Source organism: Camponotus vicinus, unplaced genomic scaffold, assembly GCF_025532165.1.
Source record: "Camponotus vicinus isolate PSW18456_S1 unplaced genomic scaffold, iyCamVici1.0 SCAF_1, whole genome shotgun sequence".
Taxonomy (NCBI): domain Eukaryota; kingdom Metazoa; phylum Arthropoda; class Insecta; order Hymenoptera; family Formicidae; genus Camponotus; species Camponotus vicinus.
Window position 1 is genome coordinate 15,323,642 of NW_028141945.1, and position 18,442 is coordinate 15,342,083.

Below are 18,442 nucleotides of genomic sequence, written 5' to 3' on the forward strand. Positions count from 1 at the left end.
GTGCATACGTTTTGCCAGTTGTAGCAATTGTATGTTGGTAGTTGCGCCCTGCGGCATTTTTAGCGTCTCTTTGACGTTTTTTTTTTCTCGTTGAGGCTCCTCGTCCGTATTTGTAAGGAGCGAGATATAATCCGTGACCTTCCATAGCGCGATTGTGACGTAGCATCTCTTGCAACTGACGTTGCGCGGCTTTTCCGTCGTTCACCACCTTCGCTACACCAGCCGCTCCACCGATCAGGGATCCGAGCGCACCCAACATTGGTAGAATCGGCAATACACCGCCGCATTTCGCTACCGGAAGTATCCGTTTCTTCGCCGTTTTTTTCTTCGTCTTCGTCTTCAGACCCATACCGAGCTTCGTCTTGGCTTTCATCGCTGTCCAGACAGCTGTGGCGGCGGCTCTCTCACCGAGAGTCGAATCTCTCGCAACGATGCGATTCCGCGCTCTCTCAGCGAGTATCTTATCCGCCGCGTGTCTCTCGGTGAGATCGTTGCTCCGAGAGTATGCTATATCGTGTTCGCGACACGCCGCGTCCAATGGATTTATACCTCGATCGCCTCTGACTAATCGCTTCTCCAACCGTGTGCCTGGCCCGCAAAACTGATAGCCGGGAATATGGAATTCGATCGGAAGTGTGTTTATCGCGTGATTTAATAGGCCTCTACCTATTTTCGTTGACATTCGCTGCAATTCTTTATCAATGGTGCCGGACCGTCGATGTGTGTTTTCTGCCACGGCTGATTGTAGTGTTCGTAACAGCGACGATACGTCTGAACCTCCGGATCCGCTTTTATGCGTTCCGGAAGTTTGTCCCACACGTAGTGGACGTGATCACCGCACATTCGCAACAGAACAGCTTTTGACACAAATTGTAGTTGTTCGACGCTCAAATCGCGAATGTCGGAAGGACTTGATAGCAGAACGAACATTTTTTCTCTACTGAGCGACTCGTGATTTCGCGCACCTATAAATAGGCAGGCGTTCGATCCAATCGGTAGTGTTGAAAAAATGAGATTCGTGCGACAACCTTTGACGATACGCGTGACGAATTGCGACGACAGATTACGATCAATGGAGGACAACGCAGAGATGCGCAGGCACGGTACGATGCTACCGACTACTATACGCGCGATCGTTTGCGGCCCCTCGAATTGTGGTAAAACCAACGTTCTGATAAGTCTACTGGAAAGCCCGCACGGTGTACGTTTCGAGAACGTGTACGTGTACTCGAAGTCGCTGCAACAGCCGAAATATCGATATCTGGAGAATTTGTTGACGCCGATTGACGAAATCGGCTATTTTACGTTCTCCAATAACAGTGACGTCATTCCACCGAGCGAGGCACGTCCAAACTCGATTTTCGTCTTCGATGACGTGGCGTGCGACAAGCAAAATACGATAAGAGAGTACTTCTCAATGGGTCGTCACTCGAACGTCGACTGCTTCTATCTCTGTCAGACGTACGCGAGAATACCAAAACATCTTATACGCGACAACGCGAACCTGCTGATCTTGTTTAAACAGGACGGTACCAACTTGAAACACGTGTACAACGATCACGTGAATACCGACATGTCGTACGGGGATTTCAGTGAATTATGTCGTACTTGTTGGCAACAAAAGTATGGATTTCTAGTGATAGATAAGGACAGCTCATTTACGAACGGGCGATACAGAAAAGGATTTAACGTGTTCGCGATACCGCAAAACGATTAGTCGCTGCCGACACTCTGTCGACATGGCTGAAAGCGATAATATTCGCGAGCGTGAAAAGATTGCGAGGGAGATTGAGAAAACGAGCGAATCGATCCGCAAGAAACATCGCGCTTTGAAGACCGGTAAGATCGACGACGATATCGCGGTCAAGACCCATTTTAGAACTATTATCGAGCCACTACAAAAAATCGTCGACAACTCTAGCTTAATAGCGGTGAAAAACGAGCCGGAGAGTAACGCTATAATTAAAACGTTACCCATCAAGCGGTACAAGGAAGAAGAGGAGAAGGAGGAGGAGGATGAGCATACGACACCGAAAAAAAGACAACGATTGAAGGCGAATCGTTTATCGACATCGCATAAATCGGATGAACCGCTGATAACCTCCACACCGTCCGCGACAACGAGAATCGTACAACCCACGATACCCGAATCACTCGCAATCGAAAATGTTTTCGAAACCACGGGCAACCCGCTCGAATCACCATCTGTTCGAAACATGTTACAAACGTTGGAAGGTCAAAAAATGTTACGAGAGTACTTCGGGCCACTGCCACAAAAGTACATGAGCGCTTTCCTTAGTGGCGACGAAAAAAATCAGATCGATCACGTGTACGGTGTCTATTTCAACGAGAATGAAATGTGGCTCGGTAACAAACGATTCGACATCGACGCAGATGACTCTATAATCATAGACAAAGTGAGATTCATTGGTACACCTGGATTATACGAGTTGATCTTCAAGAGAATTCCCGATGATGACATATACACTGAGGAGGATATGCAAAAATATAAGAGCATATTAATGGCGACGAGTGCGCATAAACGCCAATATGATGCGCAAGGTCAATTAAAGAGCAACAGGGGATACAAGTATAAACACATAATTGCACCGTTGATGTCGATCGAATCGAAAAAGAAAAAATGCGGTACGGGAGTATCCATGCCTCGCGCGATGACGCTAACCGACAATAAGATCGATTACGTGCACTGGGACGATCCCAACGAGCTAGTGGATCGTCTACGATTGCTCGATGCTTCGCGCCGAGCTGGCCACAACGCTCACGACAACGAGATCCTGTCGATTATAGAGGAACTTCGCGAAGTCGGCCTTATTATAAATTAAACGGTGTCTCAACGAAACTGATCAGTCGATCGACGTCACTCGCATCGAGAAAAAAAAATGCCCATCAACAAATTTGGATTATTCGAACAGAGAAATGAAGCAATTAGAACAAGCGATCATTGGGATAAATCGGTGACAAGTTACTTGCGTCAAAACGCTCTGTGTCGCGTCGCTACGTACTATGACGCGAGGTCGCGCAAGATTCGCCGTGTAGCGCAACCTGAGGCTGATACCGATGCAGTCAACAAACTGTAGGTGGAACAATGCGTTAAAACGTTGAAGAATCAGCAGAAAGAATCAGACGAGAAGTTGACTGCGTTCGAGAAGGACGTGCGAGCTTTGCAGACTGCGATAAATGAGCTTCAGCGTGCGATTAACACTAATTCAGAAACAGCTACGAGCGGCTAAACAGCGGCTATTGTACAATTATTGAACATCTACAAAGGCTTATCGAACTACAATGAGTGGCAGTGATCGAAGAGGAAACGGCTGTGAACGAGGCTACGAACAATTCAAGAACAGTTGCGAACGAGGTTATGAACACCTCAGGAACGGCTGCGAACAAGGCTATGAACACGTCAGGAACGGCTACATACGAGGCGGCATACAACTCTGGAACGGCTACGAACGAGTCAGAAACGATTGCCAACGAGGCTGCGAACGGGTCAGAAACGACTGTGAACGAGGCTACGGACTACTTAGAAGCGACTACCAACAGGATCAATCACGGCAACAAACGGGTCAAGAACGGCAGTGAACGGCTCAGAAACGACTATCAAACGTGTAAGGAACGACTATCGAACGGGTCAGAAACGGCTAACGAACGGCTATCGAACGGGTCAGAAACGGCTATCGAACGGGGCAGGAACGACAACTAACGGGGTAGGAACGGTAACGAACGGCTATTGAACGGGTCAGAAACGGCTATCGAACGGGTCAGAAACGGCTATCGAACGGGGCAGGAACGACAACTAACGGGGTAGGAACGGTAACGAACGGCTATTGAACGGGTCAGAAACGGCTATCGAACGGGGCAGGAACGGTTATCGAACAGTAACGAATGATAAAACGCACGGTGATACTCGGGGCACACATCGTTTGATCGACGAATCGAAACAACGATGGATCGGCGATCGGGAATAACCGAGGAAGCGAAGAAACAACATAGTTTAGAGAAACAACAGTTGGTGAACGAATTGCACGCGCCGGCGAGAAAAAATTTTCCCCGAAGACATGTCATAGTGCGGGGATACGATGACTTGTGGCAAGCTGACATTGTCGAGATGCGTCCGTACTCTCGTTTCAACAGAGGTTACCACTACATACTCACAGTCATCGATGCGTTGAGCAAGCACGCGTGGGCCGCACCACTCAAGAGTAAAGGCGGAAGCGAGACAGCTGACGCTATCGCTGAGATAATTCGAAATAGCAAAAGATGTCCGAAAAACTTACAGACTGATATGGGGAAGGAATTTTATAACGCTGACGTGCAACGGCTCATGCGGAAACATGACATCAATCATTATTCTACATATTCAGTATTGAAGGCATCGATCGTTGAGCGATTCAATTGCACGCTGAAAAACGACATGTGGAAGATGTTTACGCTGAACGGATCTTACAAGTGGATCAGCGCGTTGCCGCGACTCGTATCGGATTACAACGCGCGCAAGCATCGAACGATCGGTATGCGACCCGTCGACGTTACCCCCGCGGTCGCTGAAAGACTCTTGGCTACTGTGTATAACCGTGTAAATATCGCGGGTCCGGCAAAATTCAAAGTAGGTGACTCGGTACGCGTTAGCAAGTACAAGACAATTTTTGAGAAAGGTTACACGCCAAATTGGACAACCGAAGTGTTTAAAATTGTAAAAGTGCAGCATACTAATCCCGTAAGCTATCTACTTGAGGATTATCGTAAAAAACCTATCGCTGGAGCGTTCTACGAGCACGAGTTGCATCGCGCGAATTATCCGGACGTGTATCTCGTGGAGAAAGTACTGCGTAGGAGGGGTGACGAGGTTTACGTGAAATGGTTGGGATTTGACAATTCGCACAATTCTTGGATACATAAAGACAATGTGATTTAATTCATACAGTGTTTATTTTTAATTTTCTGGAAAAAATATATATGTATAACATATATAATATTTGAAAAATGAAAATATACATAAAAATCCTTATCAATATTCCTTGCGATAGTACATGTATTTTTTAATATAAGATGTATGAGATATGCATTACAAAAATATATGAAATATAAAAATACAAAAATCTTTATTAATATATCTTTCACACACACACACATTTTACAATGGTATCTTATAATGCCCCCACGGTAGCGTATCGGTGGTTTCGGGTACGATATACCGCTTGTCGTCGTACGGACTCAGAGCAATTTTTGTCTCGCGGATTGTGTATACTTGGTGCAATTTCGATCGTATACACGACTGCTGGCGCGTCATTTTAATTTCTTCTTTCAAACACCGTGTGTAATCGTCAAACGTTATCGTTCTCGCGACAACGTTGCTCTTGACGCCTTTAACTTTCTTCGTATCCTTTTTCCCATCGACTCGTAATGCGTACATTTTTGCTCTGAGCCCGGCAAATTCGGTCATTATGGCACCGTTATTTTCAGCCTTCATTAGACCCGGTACCTTTTTATTTACGAGCGGCATACCGTACGCATTGTTTGCAGCATAATCGCTAGTGTCGAATCTGCTGACGTCGCGCTTCATATTTTTGTACATGTCTTCGCACTCAATGTGATATATGAGACTATCGGTATCGGTGTACATGACCTTACATTTGTCGCGATACAGGGGAGACATATACTCATGATGAAACTCGTACAAACATGTCTTGGATATGTCGAGTATACACATACCCACGTAGATTGGTTTGTAGAATTTCACCTCGAGTTTGCGCAATTCCACAGCTATTAAATTTTCCGAAAAGACGCTTCTGCTGTGGAAATTTGGTTTAGCGATCATTGCCTCTGCACCGTACCGCCCGTCCCAGTGAGTTAGTAATTTTACATCAACGCGATTGCGCACATTTTCCATCGTTTTGCCAAACACCGCATTGTTCATTAATTTGTATAAATTTTTTTCAAAATCGTTTTTAGCCAATGTTCTAAAATGTGTATTGAGTTCTATGTAATTTCGAAGCCAGGGAGATTGAGAAAACTGTAAAATTCTATGTATTTTTGTAACGCGAAGACCGTGACACGTACACTGCTGCAGGTTGCGGTAGTGTATCACGTAACGCTTTTTATCGTATAGCGTTGCAAGCAGTTTGAATTCCCGCTTGCCAGGTGGTTTGTCGCGTGTCGGGCAAAACGGTAGGTCAGTGTGCGCATCGTGAAGATGTTGCGGATACTCGAGATCGACTTCGAGGATATAGCCTGTAGGCGAATCTAGCGCGATCGATGCTACGTCAAAATTCGACACGTCGTCGACCCATCGAAAATCGGCGTAAGGCAACGGTTGACACATTGCCCATCCGTATAAATTATTAACGTCAAAATACATCAAGTACGACGATGGTTTCGATGGATCGTACGACTCCATGTACTTGTTATTAGCACGAGCGTATCTATTAGAACATTGACTTAGACCGCCGCGTATACCACGTTCGATAAACATAACCATGTCGATATCTGTAAGCAACTCGAACGTTATTTTCGTATGTTTCAATATGGCGTTCCACGTATATCCGGGAAGAGTATAGTAATACGCGGGGTCGAGTTCGTAACTTTCGATACATTTATCGCGAAAGTTTTCAAATATCGGCTAATAACAAAACATCGATTTTAAAATATAAATCGCTATATTCGCCTAGCGTTCGAATGAAGAATCGCATCCAGATGTTCTCGGCGTGAAGGTCAAGGAACTGTAAAACGATTCGCGCGGTGGTAAACGTATATCTTGTAACCTGTCGACAGAATCGATATTCGTACGGAAAGACATCTTTCCATGTTAATAAATTGAAATTTTCACTCGATAAATTTTGAAATTCCGATTTTAAAATATTGAATTTATCTTTATTTAATAATGATGCCAATTTATCGAGACTCGATGCAAGAAATTTGAAGGAATCGAAGCGTAATTTTACATGATTTTTTTATTTTTCTTCCTTAAGGTCAATATTTTTCGTAAACGATATATATTTCTCTTTCGTTATTGGAAGTAACTCGACTCTCCCTTCGAACGCTGTGGCTATTTCCTCGATAATGAAATGCGAATCATAACCGGATAAATTATGAAACACTATCGGAATACAGAAAGACTCTTTATAATTTAAATTACAATTTGAATGCGCGGGACCTCTGTACCGTCCAGTCAAATGGCAATGATCGCGTACGCGTGTATCGTCTTGCGCGAACGGTTTTTCGCATATATGACATTGAGTAGCGCTATTAAATTTTTCACACTCTTCGAATGTTAAATCTACCATAGGGACATTAGTAGTTAAAATATTTTTTACACGAAATGCTAACATTTTAAGTTGCTCGACGAACCATGCTATACAATCGGTACTGCGACGCGAATGATATGCTGATAATGAGTCGTCGTACGAGCAATGTATATAATATGCTATGCTAAATACTTGATGGTGCTGGCACATATTCTTCTCTTCCTCCATCTTGGCCAGAACGCATTCCAAGTCGGCGTACACGATGAATGGAAGCTGCTCTTTCCTGTTGTAATTGTTGAACGATAACCACTTGTCCTTATCGCTCGGTAACCGGATAGCGCAGTCGTTCATCTTTCCGCAGTCTACCGTATGTAACTGCAACTTGTCGTCCGAACCAAAGTAATGCAAGCATCTATAAAAGAAAATAAAAATTTTTTAAAAATTAAAGATTTATATACAATTTGCTACATAACTTATAATTATTTAAATTATACACACCGATCGCAGATATATTTTTGATTCTTGTGTTTGCTCAGTTGCGAGCTCACGAGCCGGGATAAATTTTTGATCCATGCGAAATGTCCGACATTGTTGCCGTCTTCCACGTATAGCAGATTCACATGCTTGTCCCGCTTCTGCTGCGAAAGACGTATCGGAACAATGCCGTTCTTCTCTTCGATGCTGTACACGTTGATCGAAATATCGTTGACAAGTTCAAATTTTTTAATCTGATTGACAGTCACTGGAAACTCAATGTCCCGGAGATTCAGCACTGTCGCGTAATGCGGGTACGATGATTCCCGTTCCGCATTCCTTTCGGCGGGATATAGAGCGGCGACCACTGCCCACGCGAAACACGCATTGTCTTTTGATTGTACGTTAATCACCGCTCTCTTCATCACAATCTCCCGCGGCAATTTTATATGACATCCCGCGCGCATAGGATTATACTTATTTATATTTACAGTCAAATTCAATATTCGCGACAATGCCCACCCGCTATCGCGTTCCTGAAATTCTTCCAGCGATGCTAGAGTGGGTTCGATAACGCGACGCTCGTACCACTCGTGTAAATCGGATGTGTGAAAGAGTTCACAGTTTCTCGTATTGGTACTTTTATTTGCGCGCTTATCACCCGACACAAATTCACCATTGAATATAGTGTTCACTTTTACACTGTAGTGTCTTCTTATAACGTCCTGCACATGTTCTATCACAATGTCTTTGGCGTCATCGAGAAATTGACGAGGTTCGATATGGTTTGCGTTAATCACAGCACCGGTCAGAATACGGTTATCGAACGCGGTATCAATCTCGCGCCACACAAGTTCATTTTGATGCGCGCTACATCCGGCACCCGCGTTATTGTCGCCACTGTAATTACCACCACTGGGCATAAACTGTCTCTGCAATCGAGTCTTTGCACCTTCGAGTCGCGCGATCCGAGCAATCAATGATTGTCGATTCCCGATCGATAATCGTAGTCGTTTGATCCGACTTAGCTCTTCCAGCGACTCGATGTACTAGTTGCATCGTTGTAGCCATGCAAAATATTCGCCCAAGGTGGCAATTTGGTTGGATCGCTCCACCAGGTCGCGTTCAGTCTGTTCGATATTTTCCATTTTTTTTTCACTGAGTGCAAATTGGGCACATATTGCATGGAAATCTTATATACAACGGCTCGCTACACCTTGAACAAAATCGGCCATCCATCGCATTAAGTGTCTCAATTTTATGTTTTCTAATAGCATACATCATTTGGCTATCCACGCCTTGCAATGCAATCATACACGAAGGACATACAGCTAGAGCACCACCCGTGGAATAATAACTGTATATGATACAAAATTTTGTACTACGTGCGTTTAAAGCATTAATTTCCGCAACAGACACTATTTTCTCTCTGAATTCCGTGGAGTTCTCACTGCAGTCACTAATGCAGTCACTGTCAGATGACAACGCGTGATCTTCGTCTTCCATTTTTATATATATATATATATATTATCACACAACACTGACAGAACACTATACTTTTTGACTATACTTTTACTATACCGACGCGACGTGTCGATGCGCGTTCAAATCATGTACTGTGACTTGATGCGCTTCAATCCTCCCTGTATTTCGTCTAAACCTTTTCATCTTTGTGTAAAATAAATAAGTGGTGTATCATAATAATCATTTATTTACGTCTCAGAAAGAATTCGTTCTCTCTCACACGCGCGGCAAGGGCACAAAGCAGCCGAATATCGGCGCTGATACGTTGCAATTCTTCCTAGAAAAAATATGGAAAATAATTCTGGCCCTAATATTCAATCCTCTTCAAATACCGCTGTTTACCATCTGGACATCGGTTTATGATTGTTTATACTCGTCATAAAACATCCAACACATCCCCAAGCGTCCCCCGCCCCGCCCCGCAGCCCCCGCGCCTACGAAATCCCCTCCGTCCCGCGTGACGTCATTCCCCCGCGTTTATATTGTTTATGTTAAAAAATATATATAATGAAGAGGAGTCTGCTGCACTAGAGTGTCATTTCTTTCGTTGCTCTTCTGTGTTTCGGTGGTCTTGTGCAATGGCTGAAGAAAACGTAATTATCATCGACGACGATACGGATGATGATTACGATGATTGGATGGATCCAGCTGTGGCGGAGAGGATGGAGATAGAGAGAGAGGAGAGAGAGAGGAGAGAGATGGAAGATGATGAATCTGATATAGAACCCTTGGCGAAGGACAGTGATTATGATAGTGACAATAGTGTCGATATTCTTGATGAACGGTTACAAAAGAAACAGCGAGATTTAAGCATACCTGAAATAATGACATACAACGAAGCAACAAAGATATGTTGCATTTCCTATTACTACATGGAAAATGGATCGAAATATTGTATCGAATGCTTTCTAAGTGTACCGTATCAGTTTGAAGAAACTAGTGCTGTTCGAGAACATAGAACCATAGCTTATGTTCATTTGGAAAATTCGAGTATGTCATGCACAGGGTGCAGAAAATGTTTGAATCAAATATTGGCCTGCAACATGTGCCCTATTTGCACAAATTAAATAAATGGATCATGGATAACATTGTAAGTAACTTACAATTTATTATATATCAAAAGTATCTTAAAATAAATTATTATTTTTTTTATTTTAATTAAGATAAAATTAATGTAGCGTTTTTCCTGTTTCAGGAGCTGCCTCCCCCTTACAGCCCGGCGCACCGTCCGCATTATTTTATATTCATTTTTTTTTCTTTTTTTTATTTCTATATTTTATTAATTTCTTAAATTTTACATAATTTTACTATTAAGTACACACACACACACACACACACACACACACACACACACACACACACACACACACACACACACAATTTGTAATACTCATACACATTTTAAATTTCTATTTCAAAAAAATTGCAATTATTTACACGCCTTTTCCTTGCGCTCCAATCCTTTGCGTGCTCTCGCATTAATTAGAAGTCTCGTTATCGTTCTCTCTCGTACGCGATATTATTGTTCTCTCTCACACGTGCGGCAAGGGTACAAAGCAGTCAAACATCGGTTTATGATTGTTTATACTTGTCATAAAACATCCAACACAAGCGTCCCCCGCCCTGCCCCGCAGCCCCCGCGGCTACGAAATCCCCTCCGTCCGCGTGACGTCATTCCCCCGCGCCGCTGAGATCCCCTCGCGCCTCACCCCCCCTGAGAGGACCTGAGTTAGAACCCGCCTTGTATACCTACTACCGAGCGAAAATCGTGCCTAGGGGAATCCACTCGACGGAGTCTCGACAGGGTTAACACACGCAGTGCGTGTAGCTGTAGACGAGCAAAGAGAAGGGACCCATTAACGACCATTCCGAGCAATCGATCGAGTTCTAACTAATTCGGACCGAATCACTTGACGAAGCACGAAGCACGAGTGTACGTTGCATAGCAACGTGTGCAAACTCGAAATCCTAGTTAGTTGGCATCGGAAGTAGAGACTTGTGACGATAATGAAATTGGGATTTTTATACGAAAAGTCCAACGCGGAAGCGCGAAAACGCGACGACGCGAGAATACTACAACGCGAAAACGCGGTAACGAAACGCCGCCGTCCGCGACACGTTGATGGCACCGACGACGCGAAAGGGTACTTAGCTTCCCCTTCAGGCTCCTTAAGATTTATCCTAAATAGAAAAAATTTAAGATAAACTTCAAAGCACCATCCAAGTACTAAGCCCTCCCACCGCGACAAGGTGTACCCAATGGGAGGGTTATATTATATATAATTTTATATATAATATATTTTGTGGAATTTATTTTGTAATATACTATATAAATTTAAATTCGCAAATATAAACGATAAATAAAAATATAAAGGATAAGAGAAAATATATTACATAAAGCAATGTTCAAAATAATTGATTTTAAAACTAATTATTGTGCGCAATTAATTTTTAAATTTTTACTTTTAAATAGATATATTTTAATATTATAAATTGCGTAATTACAAAATAATTTATATTTCTTACATATAAACTTTTAATAATACAATAAATAAAAAAATTTCTATTTTTTTATATGTGAAATATTTAAATAAATATATTAATAAGAAATATTTTATAAAATATAAGAAGTATCTGAAAATATTAATTAATAAAAAATTTTATAAATGTTTTAATTATTTTAAAATAAAATGGAATATTTTTTATAAGTATATGTATTATATATGTTACAATTTAAAATCACTATTGAATCACTATCAAAGAAATAAAACGAAACGTGAAATATGTATATTTTGAATATATACTAATGATAAATAATTTATATAATGTTGCGTCCACGGAACGATATATATCGAACGCGCGCGACACAATCGGCATACGCTGACACTCGTGCACTCGTAACTAATAACGCGATTTAAGGTGCACAAGAATTTTAATAAACCGCGAGTAACATACAAGAATTCAGAATAATAAAACGGATCACAAATAGACGCGCGTCCGTACAGCTTGACAGCTCAGACTGGGCTCAGACTCTGACACTTCTGACAGTCGTTGTTCATAACAACATCTTGACAACGCGCGCGGAAACGATCTTCTTCGAAAGAATTCAACGGGTGACGAATACATTCAGCGGGATGGGACACGGAGACGCAACAATATAATAAATAATGAATGTGATAAATAATTTATATTAATGACTTACATCATATCTTATTGGTCCATCCATTTCCAAAATCTCCTTCTTTCTTTTGCTTTCTTCGCTTTTTCCTCGTGGCACTTCAATCCTCCTTGCACTCATTTGAATTCGTCGTTGCACTTACACTCATTCACGAAAAGTTCCTCGTTGCACTTGCAATTGTGTTCAGAGAAAGAATTTGATAATATATGAAACGTCTCACATCACTACTTCACTGCTCAAGAGCCACTGAGCGAATGATCGTAAGTCAGAACCATTACCGCGGTACTGTTTATATCGCCAAGGTTGACTATGTAAAGAAAGAATTTGATAATATGTGAAATGTCTCTCACGTCACTACTCAAGATCACTATGCGAATGATAATAAAGCCATGTAACGTATTAACAATAGCGCGATACTGTTTATCAAGGTCGAACACCGGTGTTATTGATAATTCCCTCGTTGCCGAAATATTTTCTGTAATATAAAATATTTGCGGGAGGAATATTAAATTATAGAAGTATTTTAATTTATTGATTAAGATTAATTGATTATTTATTAAACTATTCATCACTCATGAAGTCTTTCGTTATGCTAATTATTTCCATCTATAATTCGATTATTTTACTTCGTGTTCTCTCACAATCCAAATTATATTGAGATTGTCAAGTAGAATGATAACGTAACACGGATGGAATATATTTGTGACTCTAAGTATTAAAATAATAATTATTGTCCGTAAAGATTGCAAACATCGATGTGATTATTTAATATATCGGATTCCTATCACATTAAATCGATTCTCGATTAAATTGTATATTGTAATTCGATTCTTTTACTTTGTGTTCGAGCAGTAAAGTACTGATGCAAAATGCTCGATCATCGATGCTTATTATATGCTTATAATATTTCTTTAACAATATTAGAATTAAATATATTTCGACCAATGCTTTAAATTTTCTCAATCCTGGTTAATTAAACAATATACAATTTAATCGAGAATCGATTTAATGTGATAGGAATCCGATATATTAAATAATCACATCGATGTTTGCAATCTTTACGGACAATAATTATTATTTTAATACTTAGAGTCACAAATATATTCCATCCGTGTTACGTTATCATTCTACTTGACAATCTCAATATAATTTGGATTGTGAGAGAACACGAAGTAAAATAATCGAATTATAGATGGAAATAATTAGCATAACGAAAGACTTCATGAGTGATGAATAGTTTAATAAATAATCAATTAATCTTAATCAATAAATTAAAATACTTCTATAATTTAATATTCCTCCCGCAAATATTTTATATTACAGAAAATATTTCGGCAACGAGGGAATTATCAATAACACCGGTGTTCGACCTTGATAAACAGTATCGCGCTATTGTTAATACGTTACATGGCTTTATTATCATTCGCATAGTGATCTTGAGTAGTGACGTGAGAGACATTTCACATATTATCAAATTCTTTCTTTACATAGTCAACCTTGGCGATATAAACAGTACCGCGGTAATGGTTCTGACTTACGATCATTCGCTCAGTGGCTCTTGAGCAGTGAAGTAGTGATGTGAGACGTTTCATATATTATCAAATTCTTTCTCTGAACACAATTGCAAGTGCAACGAGGAACTTTTCGTGAATGAGTGTAAGTGCAACGACGAATTCAAATGAGTGCAAGGAGGATTGAAGTGCCACGAGGAAAAAGCGAAGAAAGCAAAAGAAAGAAGGAGATTTTGGAAATGGATGGACCAATAAGATATGATGTAAGTCATTAATATAAATTATTTATCACATTCATTATTTATTATATTGTTGCGTCTCCGTGTCCCATCCCGCTGAATGTATTCGTCACCCGTTGAATTCTTTCGAAGAAGATCGTTTCCGCGCGCGTTGTCAAGATGTTGTTATGAACAACGACTGTCAGAAGTGTCAGAGTCTGAGCCCAGTCTGAGCTGTCAAGCTGTACGGACGCGCGTCTATTTGTGATCCGTTTTATTATTCTGAATTCTTGTATGTTACTCGCGGTTTATTAAAATTCTTGTGCACCTTAAATCGCGTTATTAGTTACGAGTGCACGAGTGTCAGCGTATGCCGATTGTGTCGCGCGCGTTCGATATATATCGTTCCGTGGACGCAACATTATATAAATTATTTATCATTAGTATATATTCAAAATATACATATTTCACGTTTCGTTTTATTTCTTTGATAGTGATTCAATAGTGATTTTAAATTGTAACATATATAATACATATACTTATAAAAAATATTCCATTTTATTTTAAAATAATTAAAACATTTATAAAATTTTTTATTAATTAATATTTTCAGATACTTCTTATATTTTATAAAATATTTCTTATTAATATATTTATTTAAATATTTCACATATAAAAAAATAGAAATTTTTTTATTTATTGTATTATTAAAAGTTTATATGTAAGAAATATAAATTATTTTGTAATTACGCAATTTATAATATTAAAATATATCTATTTAAAAGTAAAAATTTAAAAATTAATTGCGCACAATAATTAGTTTTAAAATCAATTATTTTGAACATTGCTTTATGTAATATATTTTCTCTTATCCTTTATATTTTTATTTATCGTTTATATTTGCGAATTTAAATTTATATAGTATATTACAAAATAAATTCCACAAAATATATTATATATAAAATTATATATAATATAACCCTCCCATTGGGTACACCTTGTCGCGGTGGGAGGGCTTAGTACTTGGATGGTGCTTTGAAGTTTATCTTAAATTTTTTCTATTTAGGATAAATCTTAAGGAGCCTGAAGGGGAAGCTAAGTACCCTTTCGCATCGTCGGTGCCATCAACGTGTCGCGAACGGCGGCATTTCGTTACCGCGTTTTCGCGTTGTAGTATTCTCGCGTCGTCGCGTTTTCGCGCTTCCGCGTTGGACTTTTCGTATAAAAATCCCAATTTCATTATCGTCACAAGTCTCTACTTCCGATGCCAACTAACTAGGATTTCGAGTTTGCACACGTTGCTATGCAACGTACACTCGTGCTTCGTGTTTCGTCAAGTGATTCGGCCCGAATTAGTTAGAACTCGATCGAATGGTCGTTAATGGGTCCCTTCTCTTTGCTCGTCTACAGCCACACGCACTGCGTGTGTTAACCTTGTCGAGACTCCGTCGAGTGGATTCCCCTAGGCACGATTTTCGCTCGGTAAAAGGGGTTGCCTCTCCATTTTCTAAATTGCTGAATGTTAGCATTTAAAAAATGTGGGTATCCTCTTCTTTTGCCGTCTACCAGTCTGGTGTAGCATGTAGCAACCGCGGGAGGCATAATATGTCCGGGCGGAACACCTGAAATCGTGCTTAGCGGGTCCAGGTTCGATACGAGATAGGATAATTGCGAAAAAGATAATGCGCGAAAAAGAGTTGGTGAACTTCATTTTCCTCTATTTCCGTCAATCGTTTCGTCTTCTTTCCGATTAGGGCCTAGTCTTTGCTCGTTGTATCGTTGCATTCCCGACCTGTTGGCTCGAAGTTGATTCTCGTGAAATGAAATGGGATTTTCGCTCGTACCGAAACCGGGAGTGTCGTACAAAATATATATATATTAAATATATACATCGCGCGACCAAATTTTTAATCGTACCGAATTAGTGCGAGAGTGCCGTTTAGTATCGCGCGTAAAATAGCGGAAATAGCGATATAAAAATATCGCTCGTGAGTGCGGGAGTGCCGTTAAAAGTATCGCGCGTCAACAACATGAGAGGAGGAGGAGGCCTGGGAGAGGCATCTTGCATCGGCGGAGCAACCTGATGGTGAATATTTATTATTTGTATATCAATTGGTATAAATTATACGCATAATAATTCGGTCTTATTATTTAAATGAATTAAAGAGAAAATTAGAGAAAAAGATTTTTATAAAAGTCATATGAAACTTTCTATTTAAAAAACAGTTTCAAACATTTTAAAAATTTTCCATACGTGTTTATCTGCTTATTATTTTACACATCGGATATAAAATTCCGCGCGCTAAAAATTTTTTTAAATATTAATTGCATTTTGTGAGCATTATTATAAATGAATTTTATATTTGTACAGACAACTAGCTTGTGAGCATTATTATAAATGAATTTTATATTTTGTTACAGACAACTAGCTTCGATAACAACTCCGCTGTTGCGCATCAGTGCCGGTGAGTGAAAAATACTTTTATTTAACTTTAAGGTAACGAATTCATAGAGATTGTAGATGTAGATTGTAGATTGTAGATTGTAGATTGTAGATTGTAGATTGTACATTGTAGATTGTAGATTGTAGTAAATCCGTTGCCTTAAAATGGATAAGCTGGGATAGATTAAATTAAATAACTTTTAATAAATTCTTTCGAAATGCTTTGCATCTATTGCGAAAATATATTGAAGTATTAATTAAAAAAAGAGAATCAAGAAAAGGAAATTTTTTTGTTAAGATTTTGTCTAATTTATTAAATAAAGAGCACGCATTAATAATTTTATCAATTTTATCAATTTTTGATGCTACTTTATTTTTATAACGCATACTTACTTTATTCTAATTTCTTATAGCTCATCCATCGTAGAATTTGTTTGTAGATATTGTTTTTAAATTTTACTTTAACTTAATATAAAGCCAAATGATTAATTAATTAAATAATTTGTAATATGATAAAAGTTATACACACACATGAATTTTATATTTTATTAAAAAATATAATATACAGAAATTTGTAGTAATTTGGCTTTATTTGAGTTAAAATAAAATTATATTCAAATATTTAACGAACGATCGTAAAATCGAGCGATCGTTACGATGAGCGTGAAATATTTACGCTTATTTGTCGGCAATTAATCGGCAAAAGAAGGAGTGTTTATTTCCTTTTTCGATCTCTGATTAGAGATTGAGAAAGAAAGTGGCCAGGATCAACGAAAGGTAGGTTCAACTGGCCTGAAGAAAAGCTTTACGTACAATAGTACGTAATGTCGGACATTTATTCACGCGGTTAGGGCACGCGGTTAGAGAATGTAATTAAGGCACGTAATTAAAATATACGTGATTAGAGATAGGCTTTCCTCGAATAATTTCACTTAATCAAGAAATATAGGATTGTTAGGGCTATTAGGTGATCATTAAGATTTTTTAATTTTCCTTTCAAGAAGTAGAGGATTGTTAGGGCTATTATGTGATTAATTTAGGTGATTAATATATTATGTATCTTTTAAAGAATCAAGAAATGTAGGTTTAAATAATATTAGGGAAAACAGATTAATAAATATTTCAATAATTATATTATTAATATTAACAATTTTTAAGGGGTCAATATTTTTTGAATGTTTTTTTTTATAGGTATTTTATTTATATAAGGATGAAAATTAAATTGTTAACACTCAATAATTTTTATAGTAATACGAATTTTTTTGCGAAATTTTATGTACTTATGTAATACAAAATTTATGTACTTTTATGTAATACGAAATTTTATGTATATGAGAGCCCAACACTGCCCCGGCGGGACCGCTAAATAGGTCCCGCCGGGGTGTGCATAAGGAGCATTTTCCTCACGTAAAAAAAAAAAGGATTGTTAGGACTAGTAGGTGATCATTAAAATTTTTTTAATATTCCTTTAATGCTAAGGAAAATATATTAAAATTCCAATAATCTTAGGGATTAATCATCGCTAATCTTGTCTGGACTATGTAAAAATTTTTAGTAAATTTTATATTATAAAATATTATACATATATTTTGGACATTTTCGTGTAATAAATTATTCTATGTTATAAATTATTTTGTATTACATTTCAAATTATATTATATTTTACATTAACTTTTGTATTAAATTCTGTATTGAAAGAAAATAGAAAATTTTTCCTCCTCGATGGTATCTCCACCTTAACGAAGACATTTGCCGGGTGAGGAGGTTTGAGTACTCTAATGAACCTGAGAGCTATGCCGGCGGTAACATACGCCGATATTCATATAGACTTT

General features: G+C 39.0%; 1 protein-coding gene across 1 annotated transcript; it reads right to left on the reverse strand.

The window, feature by feature from the left end:
* Positions 1 to 7,015: 7,015 nt before the first annotated feature.
* On the reverse strand, positions 7,016 to 8,754 carry LOC145977173 (uncharacterized). Its single transcript, XM_083108932.1, has one exon. The coding sequence runs from the start codon at positions 8,657 to 8,659 to the stop codon at positions 7,751 to 7,753; it is 909 nt and encodes a 302-aa protein (XP_082965058.1). The 5' UTR covers positions 8,660 to 8,754; the 3' UTR covers positions 7,016 to 7,750.
* Positions 8,755 to 18,442: the final 9,688 nt, after the last annotated feature.

Coding starts and splice junctions, on each gene's coding strand:
- LOC145977173 (XM_083108932.1), bottom strand. CDS start 8,659: ATGCCCAGTGGTGGTAATTACAGTGGCGACAATAACGCGGGTGCCGGA.